Raw genomic sequence first — 26,561 nt, forward strand, 5'->3', positions numbered from 1 at the left:
AAAGACGGATCGGAAGGGAGTGTTCCAGAAGAAAAAGAAAATAAAATATCCTCACTTCAGTATCCTGTGCAGAGCTTGAAAATTGTGCTGCAGGGAAAAGCTAACATTTTGGAAGGGGGTTTCACTGCATGAAAACAGCTACCAAGTAACTGCTTAAGTCTGAAAAATAGAGTGTAAGCAGAAGACCCTCAACTTGTTGAGGCATTGTGGTTCGAATATACAAACAATTTGAGGAGCTCTGAAACTATTTTTTTTTGGGGGGGGGGGGGGGGAGGGGGGGGCAAATGATTATGCTCTTCCTAGCCATATAAAGCTATTACAATAATCAGTTTGTTAAACTTACAGTGGAATGAAATCTTCACTCATACCAAGAGAGAGTTTTGCTTTGGAACTGAAAGACGTATGTCGAAAATTTGATAGTGATAAGTCTTATACCCTTAAACAGTACCCTCTTTCTCTGATGCAGAGTTCTCCCTGCAGCTGCATTTTTCTCTCCTTTCCATTTTCTATTTCCTAAGCATGCCTATTGATTCATCTGACAGTACTGCTGTTAGTGTACTTGTTAAGCAGCTGGTGCGCAAGCAGGCCAGAGTGACACATCCTTAACTGTTTCTATCTAGGTCCAAGAGCCCTAACCCCTCATGTAAGTATTATGAATGTTAATAATGAACATAGAAATTTAATAATTTCAAGTGGATTTTTTCTTCCAAGCTTATATTTTGTACCTCTTTAGTGATTTCCCCATGTCCTTTATGTTTTCTGTGTTTGCTCAGAATTAAAACATATGGAAAAGTTTCTAAACACAAACTTACGATATCAGTTTGAAAAGCCACAACTCCAAACAAATACTTCATTCCACACCATCCTGAATGAGAAGATGACTGAAGTAATAAACTACAGCTGAATCCTGCATTCATGGCAGATTTTAAGACTTGGCAGGCTCCAATTTGAGCAAAATGGGTGGTATTACAAGAGAGAGAAACTAGTTGTGATCATGTTGGATAATTTATTCATGTGACAACAGTGAAATGCAAATGAACATGAAGTTGACCGTATTTCTACACAGTTATGTTTCGTGAGGAATGGTAACATTTATACACAGAAATAGGATTTTTTAAACCTTAAATGCTATAAACATTACAATACAATAATAGACTTTCACCTTTGTGTCAATAAATTCTTAAAAGTAACAACACCTGTACAACTATACAGTCAGTAACTGTACCCTGCTATTCTAAAGCTTTACAGTTACTGGGATCACTATTTTTACACATGCAACCAATATCTGACACATACATCCACCAATTTTATGGAAAAAATATCTTCCCACTACATCCCACAACTACAGTTGTTTAAATTAATACTGGCAATCAATCAGCAAATTAGAAACCATCTCCACTTCACATATACACACTTTGTGCACAAACTGCTATGTCAGGTTTACACACATCTCCATTAAGCCAACTGAATTAACTTTGTGTCTATGGAGAAATATAAAATACATTAACAATTTTAAATGCAACTTTGTTCCTTGTACTTTCAATATACAACAATTATTTTTCTTTATTTTTGTAACACTTAAATGTGTGTGTAAATATGAGTTACAACTGCAGGATTGACTCAGTCTCAATGGGATAATAATTAAAAGAATCTGCAACACTGCAAATGTGAGAACTATTCAAATAAATACGAAAATTGATGGCAGTTTGCACGCATGCTATGTGAAACAATGAGTAAGTGATGTGATTTATCTTCTAACTGATTTCAAATACTGCAGTATGGTGTGTACATACATACATACAGATGGCAATCTCATGTTACACACAGAAGGGATTTAGAGGGGCAAATAAATTTACAGGACTGCAGCACACACAGTTAAATGGGATTTATAATTTATGTTACCTCCATACTGACACTTAAAAGCAGGAAGAAGGAAAACGAAAGAAAATGGAAGTAAATTCTTCTCTGCTGGAATGTGAGAAGCAGAAATGGGCACAACATAACCTTAGCACCAATGAAACCAGTCAAACTGAAATTCCATCTGCTGTAGTTCTTATGGGGCAAAGGAATGCTTAGATGTTGAGCAACCATGCCACTTGGCAGTCCTAGAGAGGCTACCGAAGGAGACAACTGCACCAAGTGAATTGCAGGCAGCTACCACTTTAATCCTCCAGGTTCCTGAAGGACTGCTGAATGTCTTCGTGAAGTTGCTCAAAGTCTGCCTTGATCTTCGCTTCTCCATCCTTAACTGGGTCCTGAAAATTTAAATGAAACACTCATTATGTGTGTACACAAATTTACTTCCATACTGTACCACGATGGTAGGTAAAAATCATCATACACTATAGAACACACACAGTGGGCACCAGCACAATCGCGATTTAACTAAGTGGAAAATGACAAGCTGTAAAACTGTGGAACGTATTTCTGAAAAACTATAGTAATGGAGGAAAAATATCTGTCTACCAACCAGCAAAACTGGAATACAAACTGACAGCAGAAGAAAGAGAATCTCTGCCACTTCATCAAAAGTTTCTGGAGAGGCAATCCAGTTTCAGCATGTGGTAAGCAGAACTTGTCCTCCACTATGGCACTGTGATTAAATTTAATTATGTGGGGAGGGGGAGGGTTGGTGGTGCAGGAATGATTTGTGTGTACAATATACTTCTTGGTACCTCCTAAGTATATTACAGGAACTTCTGCAACTTCCAAGATTTATTTTCCACAAACATCTCTCATCTAGATTCATGGGGTCCAGTTGATCATATTCTGCACCTTCTAGCCACAAAAAGATTAGGTTAGCACTTAATTGCATTCTGCAGCCTCCCAGTAAGTAGGTACAGAGAGAAACCACAAGACCACGAAACAAAGGCAGTACAGGAAATTTATCTGATGACAGTTTTGCATAAAAAAAGCTTAAGATTTCAAATGAAAAAATGCAACGGAAGGAATCTGAATCTTTGTTTCCACTCCTTATGTAATGAAACCCTTATAGATTGCTAATACAATCAGCTGACTGAAGAATATATTAGCAAATATTACAGAACAGTCTAATATACCGACAACATTAAACACATTCTCATATTTTTCTTATTCATTATTAAGAATACTATGCCATAAAGTTTTCTTTCAAAACAATTTGCTGAGTTCTCCACAATTTAATTTTCTGGCACCAAGAGTTCACAACTTAGGAAACTGCATATAAACACAGCAATGACAAGCATGTGACTAATATGAAGCCTGTCAACTGATGAGACCTAGAAAGTAAAAGTCAGCCGAGTGATTTGAGCCTGGCTTTTGTCCATCAATTGATACATCATCTCAACAAACCAACATTTTTCAGGTGTTTTCCCCTGACTACATAAAGTACAGGAAAGTGATGGCCACATGAAGCTACTACATCTTTGGAGATCTATTATTGCAAATAAATTTGAAACACAGAACCACACAGGCAATCGCAATACATAATCAGCTGCAAATGAAATGGCAGTTACAGAGACTTTTACTGGTTTCAAACACACATAGGTGCATTAACCACTAATCCACCTTGGCATAGCAGTTCACACAACTGCACATATTACCCTGACATGCCTCCCACCTCGATCCAAATTCTCACTGCCGCCCCAGTCTACTTTACATTTCCCCTTACACATGAACAGAACCGCCAAGGCTCTCCAAGTTCTGGAATAGCACCTCAGTATCAAACGTAAATGGGGCATCAGAGTCTCTGAAATTGTGTAATTTCATTTGTGTAAGTACCTGCACCTGGGTTTCGGGCTGGATCGCTCACTTACATTAAATGCTGAGATGCTATTCCGGAACACAGAGAGCCTCGGAAATGCTGTTCATGTGTATGGGGGGATTTAAAGTAGACTGGGGCAGCAGTGAGAACTTGGAACGAGGAGGGAGGCATGTCAGGGTAATCCGTGCAGTTGTGTGAATCACTGTGCCAAGATGGCTTCATGGACACCAGTGGTCAATGTATTTTCTTGATGGCCTTCATGTACCTTCTGCTTATTTAGACAATGGGAATGTCAACAATATTCGGAAAAGGATAGATTGCCATTTACTGTAAAGATGACACACTGAGTTGCACACAGGCACAACGAAAAGACTTTTCATTGTTCTGTTTCCAATTCACGATGTCAACTTTATGGTGAGTACCAATCTATGCTTTTCCTAATATTATTATTTTGTTTATCCACCATCTTAACTGTATTTTGATATTTCAAATAGTTACTGTCAGCATCTTTAAGTTTCTTCTGCTTTTACAGAAGGTTCCACTGAGAAAATGGAAAAAGATGAAGGAATCTGGAATACTTTTGAAGATTATTGAAGTGATTATTCATATGTTTCTAGTGAAAACAATCATGATGACTGTTTCATGGTCCCAAGGAAGACTGCAGTGAATGACATCATTAAACCTGTAAAAAAAGTGTAAAGTGGTAATGTTTCTAAGTGATTACAATGAAGGTGATTCTATTCTTATGAGTAACTCATTTTGTCACTATGTTAACTGTTTCAACTGAGTCAGAGTCTAGCACCATCTCAAATGTGTCAACACCTTTAAAATTTCAATTGGTATGTTCAAAAAGTAACAAGAATGTTGTAATTTCACATGCTGTGTAAGTTTGACTTGTGAACTTATTTCATTGCTGTGTTGGTAAACATGTCTTATAAGTATGTACACTATGTTAGCCATATTTAATACTTAGTCTGGTGTCAGCTATCAAAAAGGTTACATATGTTTTACTAGCACTGACAACTACTTACTTCGTATAGAAATGGAACAGAGAATTCATATTTAATTTTGCTATAAGAACAGAACAAACCACAGCCAAGTTTTAGAAGTCTTAAATATTGCTTTTGATGACTCCACTGGATAAAACAAGAATTTACAAGTACTAAAGCATTTTGAAGAAGGCCTTTAAATAATTAAGGGCAGAAAGTGCCCTATACACCTCACCAATTCATCGACCGATGAAATCTTAGTAAAAGAGAATGAAATGATTATGAATGATCGCCGAATCACTATCAAAGAAGTCAATGAAATTAGCCCAAACCACAATTTTTTTTCGGATGACTGGTATGAAATATGACAGATGTACTCAAAGTACCCTCCACCACACACCGTCAGGTGGCTTGCAGAGTATGGATGTAGATGCAGACAGCAAAATTTGTTTGAAAACTGTTGAATTTCATACAAGAACAGCAGCGAATGTAAGATGCTCATGAGTCACTGAAGTCAGTGACAATGCAGAACTACTAAAGTGTGTCAGGAAATCAGCCTGAGAATAAAATGCCAAAACTAAGGCTCAGCTGGCTAGGTGGAAGCTCAATGAGTGTGGTCAAATGTGGAACTTGTGCTAGCTTTGTTCTTTGTTTTTTATGGCATAGTTCAAAACAAATACTTGCCACAAGGTCGAACAATCACTAAGAATTACTATTTATATGTGGCTTTTCTGTCTCCGTACAGAAACAAAACTTTAGAGTGCCACTGTTTCAAAAACATAGACGATATCAAGAACGCATCACTGATGGAGCTAAAAGCTATGCTTGAGACTGAGTTCCATAAATGTTTCTGGGATTGAAAAGAGTGTGTACTTTGTCTACAGTGACTATTTTGAAGAGGATTACATTGATGCAGTTGAGGGGGAAAAAAAAGCCTTCCCCCCTCCCCCTGAACACACCTCATATTTTAACAGATCAGCAAATCTAAGGAAGCACAATGACAAGATGATTACATAGTCAATACATGCATTTAGCATCTGTTCTTATATCCTAACATTCTAGCATTCACACTTGTGTTAATTTCTAGTGATATTGATGGCTGGGGAAGCTCTCGTATTAAACTAGGAAAGAATATAATGCCAATAAAATTACCACTAGAGGGGGGGGGGGGGCAGGGGGGAGGGAGGGGGGAGTGTACAAGGAAATGAAATGTAATTCCAATGTTATTTCCATAATGACCTAAATTTAAAACAGATGGGTAACAATGTTTTGCAATCAATTTCTCTGCAACAAGCCAATAGTTGTATTTTATGGGATGGAAGCACCACTCTTCACTGAACACATACAATGTTCACAAAAACTTTTGTAAACAAATTGTTGGTTGTGAATACATTAATAGTATACACAGTGTAAAATCTTTTATCCCACACTGAGAGCACTGAAATTTTTTTATGTTAAAAGAAATGTCTCACCTTTATTTACACCAATACGCACATTCTGCGCAATCTGTATATTATAGATAGCACATATTATTGTTTCTGGGCAAAAATATATTATTGTGCAGTGTCTCACAAGTCTAAGTGACATTGCAACTGCAGGAAACAGGCATATTTGTTTGTCCAACAAATGCAATCCTTTCATGTTTAACTACTTTCATTTCATGTTACAAGAAAAAAAAGTGGAATTACACGATGTTTTGTCAGCACTACAAAATTATTTTCATGTTAAGCATTTTTCTTTGTATCTAATTTGCCAGACCTATAAGTCTCAGCCCAATTAAAATAAGTTATTTTACCTTGAATTTCATAGATGAAAGCTGATACAGAATGTTGCCCATAGAATCTCTGATAACATTCCAAGTGATCTTGTTCTCACTCTGAGCAGTAGATTCAACTGCATGCCGAGACATGTCATAGAAAGCAATCATGTTTTTCAACATGCCTACTGTCTTGTAGAATGGGCAGAAACGATCATATGGTGAGTAACTGAAAAAAATATGGTGTTGCTTTTAATCTTTTACCCAACACTTAACAGACATCTGATTTTATTACTACAATTTATGGTCATTAGCATCCTTCTTTATATTAATAAGGTGAGTGTGATTTACAATACTGTTTAAATTTATTCTTTATTTCAATGTCTCAGTGGCACGATTGTATGAAATAAACATGCAGCTGAGAAAATGAAATAAAGAATAAATTTAAAGAATAGTTTCAATAAATATTTTCAAGAAAGCAGTGAAAACAATCAAGACAACTGTCATCAACAACACTGAAACCAACAGAAACACAATAGGAACATTACTCTTGCACCATTTAAAAGTGAAAAGTGTGTCAGTTACAGGAAATGAGTATTTCAAAATAAAAATTTCAAATACACAATTTATGAACAAGAAACACATGAAAATGGTGGTACAATTACATTTGCCTGCATTTGCAAAACTAGTACAGGAATGTGTAACAGTATGTAAATGCAGCTGAATATTTTATACGGTTTTAATGTAGTTACTTGTGGTAAAGTAATCCTGTGTGATGCAAAAGCGAATGAACAATACAGCCAAAATGTTTAAGTCCCAAATTTACTTACAAATCCTGACTCCCGATACGAGTGTGGACCAATAATCACCAAGTTTAGGCAACTAGAGGATGCATATATGCAAAATAATATTTCATGTAACTTTAATGCAGACAATTTATGCCATATGGAGATTGCCTTTAAGTTTCTTTGTTGCAACAGATTGTAACTGATGGTCTGAACCATTGTCTGAATAGAGAAACACTGTTTACATCAGTACTGCGAAGTCCCAAGTGGAAATGAAGAATAAACATTGCTCTCACACAAATCATGAAAATGAACACACTTTACAGGCAACTGAAACATGTGTGTGAGTGATTCATCCTTCATACTTTCTTCTAGAAAGCATGAATCTTCTGTCAGCACCTTTGTTTTTGATCCTGGATCTCCATATAAAGCACCCAAAATCTCTGCCTTTGTCAGGTCCTTACAAACCATTCCTACCGCATAAACATTCACAAACAAATAACAAATGACTCTTCTTGCACCACCACTAAGAGAGCCCTTTTAGCAACAAAACAAGGGACTATCTCCATTTTATGTGCTTAAACAGAGTCTGTGACACACTAAGCAGATGCTTTCCCATACGGCGCACAGGCACAGTGCTGAAAGGTTTAACAACACTGTCTTGATATGAATTCCCATGGGCACTAGTCACAGTACTCCTCTTTGGACGGTACATTCCCTTCAGGAGGGTAGTATCCTGGGCTAGTTTCTGAGGTCATGTATGAAGCCACTAGAGGATATACCTATATTTACTACTAACACACTGTCTATAGACAGAACAGAAGACTCTTCATACACTTGCAGTGTGTGTGTGTGTTAATGCAAATTCTGATGTAAATTCCTTCAGATATACATGCATGATGTAGACACGTGGTTGATGACAGAGATGTTTGGATCTCGCCGTGAGTCATGCCTAATGGTAAGGTAACAGCTTGCAATAAGTGGGAAATCTGGGTTCGAGTCCCTATTGGGCACAAATTTTCATTGTCGTCATTCCATCAAATAGCTGATGGTAGTCCACATTCACAGCTGCAAATATATTTCCTGTACTTAGTACAATCAGTTTGCACTTAAATTAGACACTTCAGCTTCAGGTCACACAAATTGTATCATTACCAGTTTTGACTTGTTTACAAGCCATCAGACAATGTGAATGTTACATAGTAACTCATCAAACTACAACTGACCATGGCAGGAGATGCTCCTTTCCCAGCCAGACTTTGATAAATTACTTTGTAATACATTTAGATCGTCTGATGATGACTGACAGGCCCAAACTGGTTATGATACCATTTGTGTGAAATAAGGCTCGAGTAAATAATCTTACAAAATCATTAACAATATGGATGCTGTGTTACCTCTAAGGCAGCACCACCAATCGGTTTTGTTCCTAAATTCAGTACAAAACAAATCAGGACCCACGGAAAATGGAAAACTGCAGACAAATGTCTTGTGTACACAGCTAATAGGAAACAGAATGAAATACTGGAAAACTTAAGTCATTTTGAGAGAACTATGAAACACAAAACTGAAAAGTTTTTTTAAAGCCCTATCTATAGTAGCAACCAACCTGTTCTGCTGCAAGAAGTCATCCTTCAATAGTTTGGCCACCTCAAGTGTAATCTTGTCAGTTTCTGCCAAGGATGCTTTACCAACCAGTTGTACAATTTCAGACAGATCTTCTTCCTCTTGTAGAATCTCTTTCACCTTTGTACGCAATGGCACAAACTCAGGGAAGTTCTTGTCGTAGAAGTCATCCAGAGCACGCATGTATTTACTGTTAAAATAAATATGTGACTAAGCTACAGATCGAAAAATGCAATTGAGAGATACACACTGAGCTGACAGAAATCAGCTGTACATATGGTGGTTGTATTGCATACAAGAGGTATAAAAGGGCAGTGCATTGATGCTACTATCATTTGTACTCAGGTGACTCACGTGAAAAGGTTTCCATCATGGTTATGGCCGCACAACAGGAATTAACAGACACAAAACGTAGGATGGTAGTTGGAGCTAGATGCATGGGACATTCCATTTCTGAAATCATTAGGGAATTTAATATTTCGATATCTACAGCATCTAGAGTGTGCTGAGAATACCTAATTTCAGGCATTACCTCTCATCGAGGACAGTGCAGTACCTGATTGCCTTCACTTATCACTTAATGATTGAGAGCCAGGAGCGTTTGCATAGTTGTCAATGCTAACAGACAAGCAACACTGCATGGGTGGGGCAGGGGGGGGGGGGGGGGAAGGGGGGGGGGGATCAATGTGCGCCATATGATGAACATATCTGTTAGGGCAGTGTAGCAAAATCTGGTGTTAATGGCCTACAGCAGCAGACAACCGATGAGTGCCTTTGTTAACAGCACAAAATTGCCTGCACCTTCTTTACTGGCCTTGTGACTATCAGCTGGACCCCAGACGACTGGAAAACAGTAGCCTGTTCACACGAGTCCCATTCCAGTTGGTAAGAGCAGACGGTGGGATCTGAATGTGGCCCAGACCCTATGAAGCTATGGACTTAAGTTGTCAACTAGGCATTGTGCAAGCTGATGGTGGTTCCATAATGGTGTGAGCTATGTTTACAAAGAGTGGACTGGATCCTCTGGTCCAACTGAATCGAACATTGACTAGAAATGGTTATGTTCAGCTACTATGAGACCATTCGCAGCCATTCATGGACTTCATGCTCCTAAACACTGTCACTGAACCACAATGGTTCGCAATGGTTTGAAGGACATTCTGGACAATTCGAACAAATGATTTGGCCACCTGATCACCCACTCCCATCAAACCTTTACGGGATATAATCAGGAGGTTAGTTCATGCACAACATTGTGCATTGGGAACACTTTCACAATTAGGCAGCATGGCTCAATATTTGGGGGGACTTGCAACAACTTGGTAAGTCCATGCATTGTCGAGTTGCTGCACTATGCCATGCAAATGGAGGTCTGACATGATATTAGAAGGTGTCCTATGACTTTTGTTACCTCTGAGTATAATAGGAACATTATATATATCTTAACAAGTATGTTCTGGAACAAATTGTACCTAAAGTTTCCTTTCTGTAAAACTTCAGTTGCTGTTACAAATAAAGTTGCACAATCATTCTACAACAATTTTAGATGTTTACTTATTTCAGGATACAAGACACCAAGGCAAGATATATAAACAAATTAAAGAGAACTGAATTATGGTAATGATAATTGCAAAGTGGTTGATAACGGCTAAATGTAAAATGTAGCATGTTCTTTACACATTATTTTAATTGAATTTTCTGTTTTACTTTTGCCAAGATCTGTTGCCGTACGTCCTACTTCATGTACAATTTCATAGCATGGATTATTGTGCTATCACTTTCCACAAGAATTACTTAATTAGTTACTTAATTATGAATAAAATTAGTTGTTATAGCCTACTCTTAGTGTACCTATCAGCCACTCACTCAATGCATCTTCTACAGGGCGTAAATGCTGACTTAAATGTCTTACAGTGGCCTAGAAAAAGTTGGTATGAGCAATTTACTAGGGTACACTTATGGTCCATCAAGACAGGAGACCATCTCAAAATGGTGTACATAAACTATCTAGGCTACAGCACATGCACAATACGTGAAATTTTCAACTTCCTCTCTCACTCAGCTAAATTGGTTGCAGAGAAAAAAATGGATTACACTTTTCTTGTTAGAAATTTAAAGTAGTTTGATTTTGTATTGAGGTATTATCACTATGGGCCACAGTTTTTGACTTATTCAAGAAAAAACATACAAAAGTGACCTGCAAAGGTACACCCACCCACTCATTCATTCATTCATTCACTCACTCACCCCCCGCACCCCCTTTCCTTTCTCCAATGATCAGGATTTTTAGTATTTTGTTCATACCACTCCCTCCTACCAGTGCACAAAAATTTTGATCTACATGACAATTTGACCTTTTTTGGTCTTCATTGATTTAAACTTTCTCGTGAGGGATTTAAGAAAAAAGACTTTTGTGAATGTTACGCAAAATCTATTTACATTTTTGATTTGATAACTTAGTCCTCACAGGCACAGTAGTCTCACAGTAAGAACGCCAGGCGGACAGAATAATTTACTTGTTAATTTAATGCTGTTAAAAATTTAGAAAACTGTGTAGTAAAAATTACACAGAAGTCAGCTTTACAATTTGTAAGTTCACAGCTAAGCTGAAGGCCTGAAATACTAAAGTGCGCGTCATTTATGTTGGCGGCCGAGTTTAGGTTCGTTCTGCGCATCTGACGTCACAAAACACAGTCAGCCAATGAACAGAGAACGGCGTTGCCAGATCTCGACTGCAGTGCATAGCATGGACGAGTGTCTTCAGTATTAGAAACGTTCAGTCATAAATTAAGTAATAGAACAAAAGCAATGTCTTGATAGCAGACTTTCTTTTATAGAAAGTTTGGAAAAAGCGTTCTTTATACCAATTGCTTCATATTCTATTAATTAATTAAACCAAACAAGCAATAAGACTCCTAATTCAGGCAATAGGAAGGAAAGGTGTTTGTATCAATCTCACGAACCGCTTTTTCGCACTAAAGAAGAGCGGTAATTGTTTATTTCCTATTGTACTTCGACAAAGCGTGAGTAATTCATAGTCATACCAAAAGTGTTTGTCAGTATTTTGCATAACGTGTTAGACTCCTCACTGTGTTCTATAGGCAGACGATCTGCGTTAAGGTGTTGGACTTCTATGTGAAAGGTTACGAGTTCAAACCTTGTGTGGAACTTAATATTTTAATTATTTAAAAACAATATTGAAGTGCCTTACTTCATGAATTATATTCGTTTGAATGCAATTTTTTGAAATTTCTAGTGCTTTGTCTCTTCATTAACCCTTTCGCTGCTGCAGACACGTGCTCCCCGCATTCTGCACTGTGCGCAATTTTGTCATCACTGCACTGCTCGCCTGTGCAGACACATGGTGTTCCCACTGCTTTGACACACTTATCATTCGATTTCACAAAAACTATTTGGCCCAAAAATTAGATTTTTACATGTCTTCTTGACTGATACCTTCCCCCCATAAATGACTTAATTTTGTTTCGATGTTCAACGCAGTTATTATGCAGCATTAAATGTAGTAAACCATTGCACGAAATTTTGAAGAGTTTGCAGATGTAGAAGTCCATAGCGTATACTTTCCATATGGTCGATTTTAGTTGCCACAATGTTGAGAATGAAATGTGGACAAGATACCTAAATTTCATATAAAATTTACTGTATAACAATATCTCATTTAATTTAAGTACCACATAGGTGTCATATGTAATATTGAGAAATATTCCGTCTTTCGCGACTGTAATAAAAGTTTTATTTACACCGGACGCGTTTGGCTTTATTTTAAAGCACTTCAATCAATGAAAGGTATGGCACATACACAATGGTACTGATGTTCTCTTTCTTGTTTCTGTTCCACAGTCGCAGTTTCACCTATGGTACTGAAATATATTCCTCTTCTGCAACTGTAATAAGCGACTTATTTAGACCAGACGCGTTTCTCTCTTTTGAAGCATCTTCAGTGGACAGTATTTTGTCTCTTCCATTGTCAAGTCACCTTTCGTAGTTTTGTGCTGCGGTAACACAATATTCAACGTTTGTGTTGGCTGATCAGTGTTTTAGCAAATAAATGATGTTTGTGTGTGCCACACACAAAAATTATATTTGACATAGCTCAGAGCACTTCACTGATAGACGGTATATTCAAGTCCTAATGTTTTTGTAAGTCCACAGTTTTGTTTAATGTATTTTGTCTACTTCCTTTTGATTCATTGAAGTACTTTAAAATAAAGCCAAACGTGCTCAGTGTAAATAAAACTTTTGTTACAGTCGCGAAAGACGGGAACATTTCTCAATATTACGTATGACACCTATGTAGTACTTAAATGAGATATTGTTATACAGTCAATTTTATATGAAATTTAGGTATCTTGTCCACATTTCATTCTCAACATTGTGGCAACTAAAATCGACCATATGGAAAGTATACGCTATGGACTTCTACCTCTGCAAACTCTTCAAAATTTCGTGCAATGGTTTACTACATTTAATGCTGCATAATAACTGCGGTTGAACATCGAAACAAAATTAAGTCATTTATGGGGGGAAGGTATCAGTCAAGAAGACATGTAAAAATCTAATTTTTGGGCCAAATAGTTTTTGTGGAATCGAATGATAAGTGTGTCAAAGCAGTGGGAACACCATGTGTCTGCACAGGCGAGCAGTGCAGTGACAAAATCGCGGAATGCAGGGAGCACGTCTTTGTAACAGCTAAAGGGTTAATGCGACAGTGGTGGCTTTACTTCATGAAATGCGCGCTCCCCCCTAAACGTAAGCTTGCAAACTAGCTATACTATGGCGCTGATTCTATTGGCGCGTGCGTCGTGTGCAACTGGCAACGCAGCACTCTCCCGCGTCTGGGCGGGCATGCGTGAGCCGCCAAGATAAAAGAATTCAACTATAGTGAACGAAGAACAAAAGAAAGTCTAACATGGGAATTATTTGTGTAGTTGCAAATTTTTGTAGAGGTAGAAAGGAGGGACATTAGCGATATAATAAAAATTCTGATTGATAGGAGGTGAGAGAGAGAATAGAGGTGCATTTGAAGGTCACTTCTGTAAGTTTTTTAAAAATAATTCTAAAACCACAGCCCCTAGTGCACATCCAAGTAAAAAATTTCACTACATTAAATTTCCTACAAAAAGATCCTATTCATTTTTTTCTCTAGGACAAATGGTTTTTGTGCAGAGCAGAGAACGAGAGAATACTGAAAATATCATGCACCGCACATGCGCTGTAGGTTAGGCCAATTTGTCATCTCTCGTCTTAATGGAGCACAACAGAATCCTGTATCAAATTGTTTACAACTTCCTCTATATCACCTTGGTGCATCGTAAACAACTACTGAATAAGGTAAGCAGCACTCTATTCAATTTCATATTATAATGTTAATCCATTCTGGATTTTCCATTGTCAGATTACACACAGAGGTTGCATATCAACTGCTGCACTGTATTTCTGCTTCTGATGTCACCAGTATTACAAACACTGTCAAAAGCATACCTGTACGAGATGAGCCAGTTGATGGACGGGAAGTGCTTTCGCTGGGCAAGTTTCTTGTCGAGACCCCAGAACACCTGGACAATACCCAGTGTGGCCGTTGTTACGGGATCTGAGAAGTCTCCACCAGGTGGCGACACAGCTCCTACAATACTCACAGAGCCCTCTCGGTCTGGGTTACCTAAGCATTTCACACGACCTGCACGCTCATAGAAACTTGCAAGTCGTGCACCTAAGTAGGCAGGGTAACCACTGGAACAAAAAAAAATAAATTATTGTAGGCACACACGTACCAAAACCATAAAGCGGAACATATGTTAAGTCTACTCCCTTTTCTTGCTGTAACTTTCATTTTCTGCATTGTTGTGACCAATAAATTACATAAATTTCGTCATATCTTATCATTTTATACATAGATTTTATGGAGCGCGGCAAGTGCTAGTTCATTCATAAATGGCACATATTTTCGACTTATAAATGCATTCTGTTTCAAAATAAAATCAGAGTTAATGTGATTACAATTTGTAATGCCCGTCACAGTAGCAGTAGCCTATTAATCATAACACTGAGGGCAAATGGCAAAATTTTTGTAAAGGTCTAACTTGGCATCAATGCCTCAAATCACTTTTTAACACATCACTCATTTAACACTTAGTAATCAGTCATCTCTAGAGAGGATTGTTTAAAATTGGTTTAAAGAATTTCATTGCTTTAATGCTGTCAGTGAAAATTTTGTAGAGGTCGACTAAAATCTGTTGTTCCTCCAAAAACCAACGATGCTGTGTGCAACATAATTCAAGAGGGTTGGCACATGGCTTACTGTGAGATAAATGTGTATTGACAACTGCAGTATATTTGATTTTGTGTGAATCTTTAGTTCTGAAACAGATCAGTTCTCAATGGATTCCACACAATCTGATGATCTCAACAGAATTCTTGCGTCAGTTTGTGTACGGAAAAGCTTAAATTTGTCCTAGAAAATGCAAAATATGAACACAACATTATAACGGGAGAAGAAACTTTGATACATTTATACAATTCAGAAACTGAGCAGCAATCAACTGTTTGGATGTTCCATGATGAACCAAAATCAACAACAGAGGTTAATTCATGAAGCCCTTCCAAGTAAATAACCATTTGTTTCTTTGGTTAATCAGATGCTACTGCTTTGAAATAATAGTTAATGCTCAATAGTAAACAACAATTGGCTTGTCACACGTCTTCGATAAAAATCAAGGAAATCAATCTGAAAGAAACAAAAGTTGATTTACTGTCCCATTGTCTGTATTCACCTGATTCACCATTTAATAACTTTTTTTCCTCTCTTTCATCTAAAAGAAAGTACGTAAATAAAGATTTTCATCACCGTAACACATTCGAGATTCAGGCAGTGTCTCAAAAAGGCTAACATTACGATAAAATAAATCATTCATTAGAACAGGATCATTAGTGTCAGAATTACTTGAAAATGCAGCCACCTTATGCTTCTTTACAGGTCCAAATGTGTCACTGTCAATGGAATAGTTCTCAGAACCATAAAGCACTAATTCATACACACAGTCACCTGCATCTTCATTCTCACTAGGAACATCTGAATAATCAAAAACATCACAAAGTATTTCAGATTTTTTCATGTCCTTCCAGTTCCTGAATAGGACCACCTCTACAGGCAGGAGGACCTTCAAGGTGAAAAAAGTTACTATTTGAAACACCAAAATACAATCAAAATGCTAAATAAGCAAAAGTACATGCAATCTGGTTGATACACAACTAAATAAATGGAGTAGTGAAAATGGGGCACCTATAGATAGAGTAGAAAAAACTAGTTATCTTGAGATCCATCTGTAACATATGGCATGTGAAACATGAGTAAACTCTGGATCCTTCGGCAGTGTGTTAATGTGTTTAACCTTTCTAAAATCATGTTTCTGCAGTACGAACGTTGGAGTGAGAATAAATATTTCTAGATCTGTTCCAAAATCATGAAAAGTGTATAAGTTTTATAGGTAAACACTTTGAGAAACAACAAAATGACTTCTCGTCAAATATATGTTTTGTGAAAATCTTAAAAGGCAACCTTCACACTGTCAATCAGTACAAACAGGAAACTGGGTACCACGATTCATACCCTGCACCACCAAGGAAGAAAGTCTGAAAATCAGTAATACCAAAAGCTGTTTCACATTATGTTGGCCAATGTGTACACATGTGGAGAATGTGTTGCAGTTGAGAAAATATAGTTTTCACAATAACAGGTACCTCGCAGCATGCTAAAGCTGCAACTCAGTTATACAAATGGACAGTGTGGCACCACATACCAAAAAGAGCGAACATATTTGGAATATAAAACACACACTGCCCAGCCCCAAAACCACATGATGTGGCTCAGAAACTCATTGTCAGAATGGATATGCACACACCACATAATTGAAAACGTCTATGCTTGCAACATCTCATTTACTATGATCAGAAGAGGTAAGTTTTCTGCTATCTAACAGTGCCACAAGATGAGAAATAAAGTGAGTGCTCTGATATGGTGAAAAAGATGGCCACATTTCACACACTCAAAATTAAGGGATTTTCATAACTTCAGTTCCCGTTCTTTGATGTGCTTAGGACCATTACTAAGCCACAGCATTATACAAGGATAGCCTGTGACCTCTAGTTAACATTTCAAAATCCTTCATAATAACTAGCATATTGCTATCAATGACATATGAACCTCACATTTTAATGGTGATGTCAGTTGTACCAAGATAGTGAGCAACTGAATATGCTATGCACCCTACATAAAATCATCAAGGGGGCCACCTATGTTTTTCATGAAGTGTAGAGTGATGAATGTGGAAAGGGGCTTAATGACGGACAGAGCCACAACTGAGGAAGTGGTGCTTTCACAGCCACTGGTTATAAACAAACAAGGTACTAGAAAATGTGATGAGCAAGTGGAATAGGTGCCTATACCATAGTTGTGATATTATGAAAAGTTTCTAATTAAATCCAACATTAAAGAGAATAACCATTAAACAATTCCACCTCACCTGTCTGCAGGCATTTCAGCCAATCGACCTGAGATTTCTCGAAGAGCTTCAGCCCAACGTGATGTTGAGTCAGCCATCATAGATACGTTGTAACCCATGTCTCTGAAATATTCTGACAGTGTAATGCCTGTGGAGAGAGAAAAATGTTTTTTTTCTAGTATGGTATTTATGAGATCAGTAGAATTTTGAGAGCAACACAATACATATTTGTGCAACGCAAAAGAATGCTCATTGAACTTGCAGTAGATGTATACATTGACTCCACTGTGTAGAATTATTTAATTTTATTACATTCATTTGGTACATTCTCTTATTACTATATTAATAAACAGAACAGAGAGGTGGACCCCAGATTCGGTAGGAGACTAACAAAAAGGTAATAGTGTGATGCAATAGGTACACTTTTTTTGTCATAAAGCCATCACAATGCTACTGGTTGATCCTATGCTACTGATTTTTGGAAATGATGTGCATTCAGAAGTGTATTTCTATCTTCAATATCCACGTCTTTCATGTAAGGAGTAGTAATCTATTGTATTTAACTACTAGAGTAAGCTGTTTCATGCCCTTAGGTTGCAACCCTGCTTCAGCCCTTTAACCCAGAATCATACCAACAGTGTGACAATCACTAATCAGTTATACAGGGCTCAAAAAGCTAATCAGGAAATGCAATACCAATATATGTGTAGAAACCAATTACAACCATTTTCTTCACTTTAAATGAAGTGGATGTCTGTGTAAATGATTCAAAATAAACAAATCTGCAGCTCGTGGTCTAGTGGTTAGCATTGCTACCTCTGGATCACAGGGTCCCATGTTTCATTCCTGGCCAGGGAACTCTGCCCTGGGACTGGGTGTTTGTGTTGTCCTCATTATTTCATCATCATTCATGACAGTGGCTAGGTTGGACTGTGAAAAAATTGGGACTTTGTACGGGCGCTGATGACTGCACAGTTGAGCACCCTACAAACTAATCATCATCAAAACAAACAGAAATATGAACTTGAGATTACATTTACACCGATGAGCCAATAGTCTTATGACCACTTGCTTAATAGCCGATTTGCCCATCTGTGGAAAGAAAAACATCACTGATTCTGCATACTGGGGTCCAACAGTTTGTTGGAAGGCTTTTGGAGATGTGTGGCATTAGATGTCTACACACAGGGCCATGTAATTGGTGCAAATAATTGGCTGCTGACTTGTACGTGGTGCTGGTGGTGCCCAGTAGTGACCCAAATGGGTTCCACAGAATTTACACCAGCCGAATTTGGTCACCGAGACATCAATATGAGTTCACTATTACAATCCTCGCATGACTCTAGCACAGTACTGGCTCAGATAAGGACAATTATACTGCTGAAAGACATTGCGGAAGACATCAAGCATGAAGAGATTCAGTTGGTTTGCAGCTGTCAGTGTGTCTTCAAATACTACCACACAGGCCCAATGCAAGCACAAAAGAATGTCTCCCATAGCATAATACTGTTTCCACCAGCCTATGCCCATGGCATGCTGCATGTTTCAAGCCATTGTTCACCTTAATGACTGCATTTGTGGATACAACCACTGACCTAATGTAGCAAAAAATGTGATTCACCCAAGGAGCTGACATTTCCACTGATCAACAATTGAATCCTGATGGTCTCTTGCCACTGAAATCGTTATTGATGGTGAAGTTGGGTCAACATGCAAACACATTGGGGTGGTCTGCAATGGAGCTCCATGTTCAACAATGTATGACGAATGGTGTGCTTGTGTATGCAACAGCACTGTGCTCTTTCGACAGATGCCACAGACCACCATCTATCTTATTTTACAGAGTAGACAAATCTCCAAAACCCACATTCTGAGAAGACTTGTGGACGTCCAACCATTTAGAGCCTAATCATAGCTTCACTGTCCTCCTACCTCTTTCCGTAGATGCTCACGACAGTAGCATGTGAATATTCAACCAGCTTCACCATTTCCGAGCTACTAGTTCACAAGCTCTGTGCAATAATAATCTGTCCTTTGGCAGAGTCACTTATATCCATGGATTTCTGCATTTGCAACCTACATCTTTACTAGGGTGATTACCTGTCCATGTATGCTCTATTCATGCACTTTTGGTACTGCTTCACATGCCTGCAATGCCAGCAGGTGGTATAGAACATTGTGGCAGGCAGTGGTCATAATGTTTTGACTTATCAGTGTACAGCATTAATAGCTCGCTAACTGAAAGGTACCTGTGTAGATAGATGCTTCTCGGGCAGCGACAGGCATGTTAGACGTGTTTGCAACCAGCGCTGTTCTCTTCATGATAGACTCAGTCACACCATCAATCTCCACTGACAACTCAGGGAAGTCCCTGAGTACCTCAGACATCTCATTACCTCGCTCCCCACAACCTACGTAAATAATTACATCAGAGTTTGAGTATTTTGACAATGACTGTGAAATTACAGTTTTGCCACAACCAAAGGCCCCAGGAATAGCCGTTGTTCCACCCTGGACACACCTGAAATATAAATAAAATTGTGTGATTATAAGCATCACATTCATTTACAATTTTTTTAGCAATTATTTCTTAAGGTCCAAAAAATTCTTTTTGTCAATAATCAGGAGCTTAGAGAATTAGCTAGTTATGAAAGAAAGGGCAAAGGAATTGATTGTGGGTTTATATCTGAAATGATTAAGAGAAACCACAGAAAACCAATGCCTGGATGGTTGGACGTTGATTTGAATGCTTTCTTTATGAAAATAAACATTGCCTAAACACACTGTAACAGGTCACTCAGTTATCATAAATATATTACCAAACTAATAACAAACATCTTTCACATTCAGTGATACTGGCAATGGTACCATTGAATACAGTAACAAAAAAATTAAATTAATAAAATTAAATACTGAACAGATCAAATGTAAATAAATAATAAAAGCAAAAACAACACCTGCATCTCACAAATCCGAAAAAAGAGCTATAAAATTTCAAATTTTACAGCTTTTTTAGGTCATTGTCGCTGCACTGTCACAAACTATCTCAGAGGAGAAAGATGAAGGAAGGTACCTGTTTATTTAGGAGAACATCTCTGCATTCACTGGAAACCTCATCTTTCATTGTCTCATGTGCGATCACGACCCCCCCCCCCCCCACACACACACATTTAATGCACAAGATGAAATTAATATCCACAATTTTAGAAGTATCTTCAAGGGAAATTACCAGAATACTGCAACACATACGTACACCAGTATAACCCCATAACAAATAAAATAGGTGGCTAGCACATTAAGATCTTTCCCTCTTAAAAATCTGGCATCAAACCAAGCACGCTATTAACTTTATTCTCAGTCTGGACAGAGTACAACTTTTTCTGTGATAAGATGTTACTTAACACAGTACCACAGTTGTTAGTTTGTTTGTTGAGCCCTTTACCTTAGTGGTGAAAGGTCCAGTTGCTTCTTTAATGTGCAATAACAGTAACGAGAGATGACACAGCTAGGTTGTTCGTGCCAGCAGGCACAGTCTCTGCTGCTGTTTCCAATTTGTGTAACTATGGTGTTCATTCAGTAGTGAGGTGATATTAACATTAAACATTTAAAAGGTGTTACTTTGGGCAGTATGTCACTGTGAAAAATAGTTAACTCACGGGAATAGAGAGTCAAGCACACGTTGACCAGTAAGGAGTGGGTAGTTGGCTGGCAGCTTTTCTGTAACAGGCCTGGGCTGACGTACAGGCCACACTTGCAGCATGGTGAACTTCGATCTCTCACCATCAAACTCTGTCTCCAGAACAATATCCTGAAACAAACAATCCCATGTACGATTTTGTGTGTGTGTGTGTGTGTGTGTGTGTGTGTGTGTGTGTGTGTGTGTGTGTGACAATATGGTGACCGTCTTTACTCACTCCATTGTATATATGTCAATAGTTTCTATTATCAAGTTAAATGTTGTTTAATAGCAGAACTACTGCAGTACTCACATCAACTGTATAATTTCCAGGTTCTGCAATGTATGTGACAGTTCCTTTGGCACGAGGTGGCAGCAGCAACTTGTGTTTCACCAGAGTATTTTCATGGACCAAACCATACAGGTCACCACCAGTAATGTGGCTCCCAATCTGAAAAATCATGATTTCAACTCCTTAAATATAATTAAATGAAACCTTTTTCAGTGTTTTCATTCATGTTATTTCCACACATAGTCTACTATATTTTTGTATACAGCTGACAATTCAAATGAACCAACAGCATATTTTCTCAAAATCCTGGACTCTTCACACTTCTTTCTTCACCTCTGCCTTCTTTCATTCTTCGCAAAATATGTGGATTCCACTCTTTGCTTAGACTCCTTTGCCAATTGTTTCCCCCCTTTCCTCTTTGACAAAGGAACTAACAGCTCTGAAAACAAGGAAGAGTTTTTTTCGCGTGTGTATCGACGCTATGCCAATTTCATCTCCTCGTAATTTTACAATATTCTCAAGCGGTTTAACCTTTCGAGAGAAATAGCTTAATTTGCAGTCACTTTACGAAATATGTCAAACATTTCACAAGAACTGTACTCCAGGTTAAAACTTATGAATATCCTTCAACCCTCTCCACATCTATCCCATAGAGATAGCACAGATGAAATTAGGTAAATAACAGCTCTCTCAGAAATGTATAAGCAGTCCTTCTTCCCCTGCGCTATCTACCAATAAAAAGTACCCTCTGCCACGTAGGTCTACTGTATCTCAGTTCAATCAAAAGTTTTCCAAATGGACAAAACAGTTATTTTCCACTCCTTCACATGTTGTCCTGAACTTACTACTATGAAGCAAAACTTTCCTTGCTAAAGAGCCACTAAGTGGGGGAAAGTCCAGGAAGGACTAACAGCAATATGGAAAGGATAGACTGCCACTCATGACTGAAGGCACTGAGTAGCAATTTATGCTTCCCATACTACAGTAACAATTTAACCAAACATGTAGAGATACTATTTAGGAAGTACTCATATTTTGCAAACAGCATGTTACTACCATATATCATACTGTCTGAATGTTTACGAGCTCTCACAGAGCACATAATTCGGCTTACCTTAACACTGACGGGGCTAAAATCCCACTGTGCAGTGCGGCTGAGGGCAGGTACGTTGACACCTTTTGGGATGTAAATACTATTCGACAGTTCATTGATGTCCTTCAGTGGACGCTGGATACCATCAAAGATGCTGCCCATGATACCGGGCCCAAGTTCCACCGATAGCGGCTTGCCTGTGCGCAGCACAGGGTCACCTACTGTCACACCTGAGGTGTCTTCATATACCTGTGAGACAAATAAGTTCTCAATGCAATATTTAGGATATGAGATCACAAAATAATATTCATGCTGTATTATAATAATGTTACAGGATGTGGCACCCCCAATGTTTTACATGTCCGAAAATGAATTTTACACAGAGCAATCTTTGATTTCAAGTAGCAGTATATATTTATATGGGCTTTCGGCACGAATTCATGGAAGAAATGAATTTTGCCACTAATTTCTGTAATACTAATAAGTGTTGATTTGTTGTTGAAACCTCTTTAGTGAATGTCCAGAAGTCAAGATTAACTTTACTCTTACAGCAAGTTATGTAATGTATAGTGATAATCACTTTGAGAATGGCCTGTCACAAGAGGGGGAAAGGGGGGATTATCTGCCAAGACGTTCAAATTGTAATACATGGCATTTGTCACCAACATATTATTACAAAATTCTAAATGAATTTATCAAAATTCATTACAAATTTAAAATGCACAGTTATGCCAGTCATATGCTAATGCTGAGATTTTTTCCAGAAGTGATGGTCTTCTGTAAAACAAACTGGGAACAACTAAAAAGATTGAAAGGTAAAACACTCTTCAAGTCTCCTAATACTGAGAAGCAGTCTTATTAAAAGTTAAACAAATTAATTTTATCCATTTTGGATACTGCAGAACACACGACTACGCATTAATGAAATATAAATACAGATTACTGTGAGGAGTTCTAGAACTAGTTTTGAGCCTTTTCAGGCTGTGTGGTAAATCTAATACTCACACACACATAATCATGATAGCTGCAATAAACTGAAACTGTGTTTAGTGATGTGCTTCTGGGTGTTCTGCCAAGTTGTTGCTACCTTTTTATAGGCAATATTTAGAGTTTGGCTGTTATGCTTACTCGCTGCAGCAAGAAAAGGAGGGGGAGGGGGGGAGAGGTAAAGAAGGGAAAAAGACTAGTAGCTGCATTGATGGGATAGAAAGCATAGTACTAAAGTGGGAGCAGGGAAGGGGATCAGCAGGTGGAGGCCAGGCTAGTGAAAGTTGAGGCCAGGGGAGTTACGGGGACAAAGGATATGTTGTAGGGAGAGTTCTCACCTGCACAATTCAGAAGAGCAGGTTGCATTTATTAAAGTGAAGCAAATCATGTTGGACAGTATGTTAAGTACCTGGGTGGTCCAGTTGTTTCTTGGACACAGTTTGGCTTTGCTATTCATTTGGGCAGACAGCTTGTTAGTTATCATGCCCATGTAGAAAGTGGCACAGTGGTTACATCTCTGTTTGTAATTCACATGGTTGCTTTCACAGATAGCCCTGCACTGGAAAGGGTAGAAGTTACACACCTTTGACAGTGCTCAAGTATGTGGTGTGGGAGGTTGTAAGGATCAGGTCCTGTATATAGTTCTACTGCAGGGATATGAGCCAAGAGGGACAGCTTTGGGAGCAGGGGTGGAGTATGGACAGACAAGGGTATTGTGTAGATTTGGTGGGTGTGAAATACTGATGTGGGAGGGGTGGGGAGGACAGTAGGATAGATATTCCTCATTTCAGTGTTACAGCAAGAGGTAGTTGAAACTCAGCTCAGTTGTTCCAGTCATGAGTGGTAGTCATGAAAGAATGACTTTTGGCTGGCTGGTGGGTATGGGGGAGGCGGGAGGTGACGAGATTTTTCTGGATGAGGTACGGAGGCTAATCTTGGCCTGTGAAGGAAATGTTTGGCATATTTGGAGAGGGACTGTTCGGCACTACAGATTGAATGGTCCCAAGTGGCTAGGCTGTAAGGAAGGAACTTCTTGGTATGTAATCAGTGGCAGCTGTCTAAGTGGAGATATTGATGGTGGTACTGTAATGTCAGTCACTGGTCAAAGCTTATAATGAATGATCCCTTCATGTTTCCTAATTTTTGATGGTTGTTGCCCAACTGGATAGTCCAGTATCCTTTTGCTTCCAAGTATACGACCCATATTTGGTCATTATTACAGTGACTGTTACTGGTTGGATTCTATATGGTTGAAGGAAAGTTAAACTCTAACACCTAGCCATGAGTCAATAGTGATAAAGTCAGAGTTTGGTTGAATGAGGTTGACATTGGAAATCAACAACAAGCCTGCTGAAGGATTCATTTTTGGTGTCATCTGAACTTGGCAAACTGTGAAGAGCATAATATTAGGATGGATGGACCAATGGATGACTTTTACTTCCAACCTTCTTAAGTATCAGTACTTTGTTTTGACAGCAGAGAAATAGAATGTGTGTGAAATTGTACAAGTTAATAATTTCCTCTTTATCAAAGTATCTGACAGATTAAATGTAACACTAACTGCAATATCAGTGGCCGTGTTATGTACTCCCCTTCGCCACATTTGGCCAGTCACAACTATTAGATTCATTAGGCCAAATAATGATTCACGTGTTCCTTCAGTAACCAATTATGATACTGATGAAGTGTTTAACTGACAATAATTAATTATGAATGACAAGATGTATTGTTTATTGCTGAAATAGGTATTTTTTAAAAATTAATTCAAGCTACACTTTGAAACAGAATAATCCTGTATGCGAAAATCCGCAATTAATTTCTTCATACCATAACTTCAGATACATTGTGAATGTGGTGCAAATAATTAAACTGAAAAAAAAAAAAAAAATCTCAATTTGGGTGCAATTTCATTGCAGTTATAATGAAATGCCTGTCTCATTGCATCTGCATATCAAGAGCACAACTGACCAACAGTTACTGTGTTTCAAATTTTGCTCCCAGTGAACGTAAAACAACAATGATATTTCACGAAAGATTTTCAGCACGTAAAGATTATTTTTACTGCACATTACACAGCTATCAAATCAAAGGGGGACATTCTGAGTCAATATTAAAATACTGAAACTGTATTAGGGAAGGGTGGGGTGTTTGTTCCCATTCTATCAAACACACATCAGCCAATCATTCTTTCACTTGAGCCTTTCCTCCTTTATTATGCTGCTTTACCTCCCCACAGCTTCATGTCTGAGGGAATGCTTGTAGTTATCAAATTATTATTTGTGTTGATATCTAGTATGCACTTATACCATTGTTAAGAAGACAGACTATTACGTAAAATTATACTCTGACATCTTCAGCTGTGTGATTGAAAAGCGGATTAAAATATCAAGGGCTCTGTCAGAAAATCTCTTAAAACCTTATCTTAATTAAGTTGCTGATAAGATAAGACTTGGCAGACAACTATGTCAACTTTCAATCCACTGTCACAAAAATCTTTGTACAGGGACATATTGCATTTTAATACCGCAAATGAAAATGAAATCTGTGTAGAGCTTTACAAATTACTTCAAAATTTCAAATGTGTCTGGATAATCATGCAGAAATATGGAAACTTGCAACGAAAAAAAGATTAACATGTTTGGGCTTAGCAATGGAAAGTGACTCATGATCCTGAATAACTGTCTGATTCTTTGAATTTATACCCACCAACTTTTAATACTCTGTTACTCAAAGCCAAAGTGTATTACACTGGTGGGACATGTTATATGAGATCATTACAGAGGTTCTACAGTATGTCAAAATAGAAGTAAAAGAGAACTACTCTTTTCTTCCACGCCTACAGATAAAGTGGAAAAACAGCTATGTAATATTCTAATTTTATTGAAAAATTATTACTAAATTTATGGTTATACTGTATGTGCAACAATTCATTCCTGTCTCCTATAACAAAATGTTTTCTCACACTTTATGAAGCTTTGTCAACCCTGATTGAACCAGTCCCTCTGAATTCAGTAAGAACTGCACAGCATTATATATAAACAGGTTAACTCACCTCAATGTTACTAGAGGAACACCACTTACATGGTAATTCAATCA

General features: G+C 38.0%; 1 protein-coding gene across 1 annotated transcript in view; it reads right to left on the reverse strand.

Moving 5' to 3' along the window:
- Nucleotides 1-986: 986 nt before the first annotated feature.
- Nucleotides 987-26,561, reverse strand: part of LOC124717110 (V-type proton ATPase catalytic subunit A) — a 29,878-nt gene continuing 4,303 nt past the window's right edge. Inside the window, exons 4-12 of the mRNA XM_047243825.1 lie at nucleotides 22,500-22,727; nucleotides 21,407-21,544; nucleotides 21,074-21,225; nucleotides 19,667-19,938; nucleotides 17,439-17,565; nucleotides 14,401-14,649; nucleotides 8,882-9,088; nucleotides 6,527-6,716; nucleotides 987-2,255 (exon numbers count right to left, since the gene is read on the reverse strand). Of these exons, the coding sequence (XP_047099781.1) occupies nucleotides 2,163-2,255; nucleotides 6,527-6,716; nucleotides 8,882-9,088; nucleotides 14,401-14,649; nucleotides 17,439-17,565; nucleotides 19,667-19,938; nucleotides 21,074-21,225; nucleotides 21,407-21,544; nucleotides 22,500-22,727 (1,656 nt within the window). The 3' untranslated portion in view covers nucleotides 987-2,162. The remainder of the gene's footprint in view (nucleotides 2,256-6,526; nucleotides 6,717-8,881; nucleotides 9,089-14,400; nucleotides 14,650-17,438; nucleotides 17,566-19,666; nucleotides 19,939-21,073; nucleotides 21,226-21,406; nucleotides 21,545-22,499; nucleotides 22,728-26,561) is intronic.

Source organism: Schistocerca piceifrons, chromosome 9, assembly GCF_021461385.2.
Source record: "Schistocerca piceifrons isolate TAMUIC-IGC-003096 chromosome 9, iqSchPice1.1, whole genome shotgun sequence".
NCBI lineage: Eukaryota > Metazoa > Arthropoda > Insecta > Orthoptera > Acrididae > Schistocerca > Schistocerca piceifrons.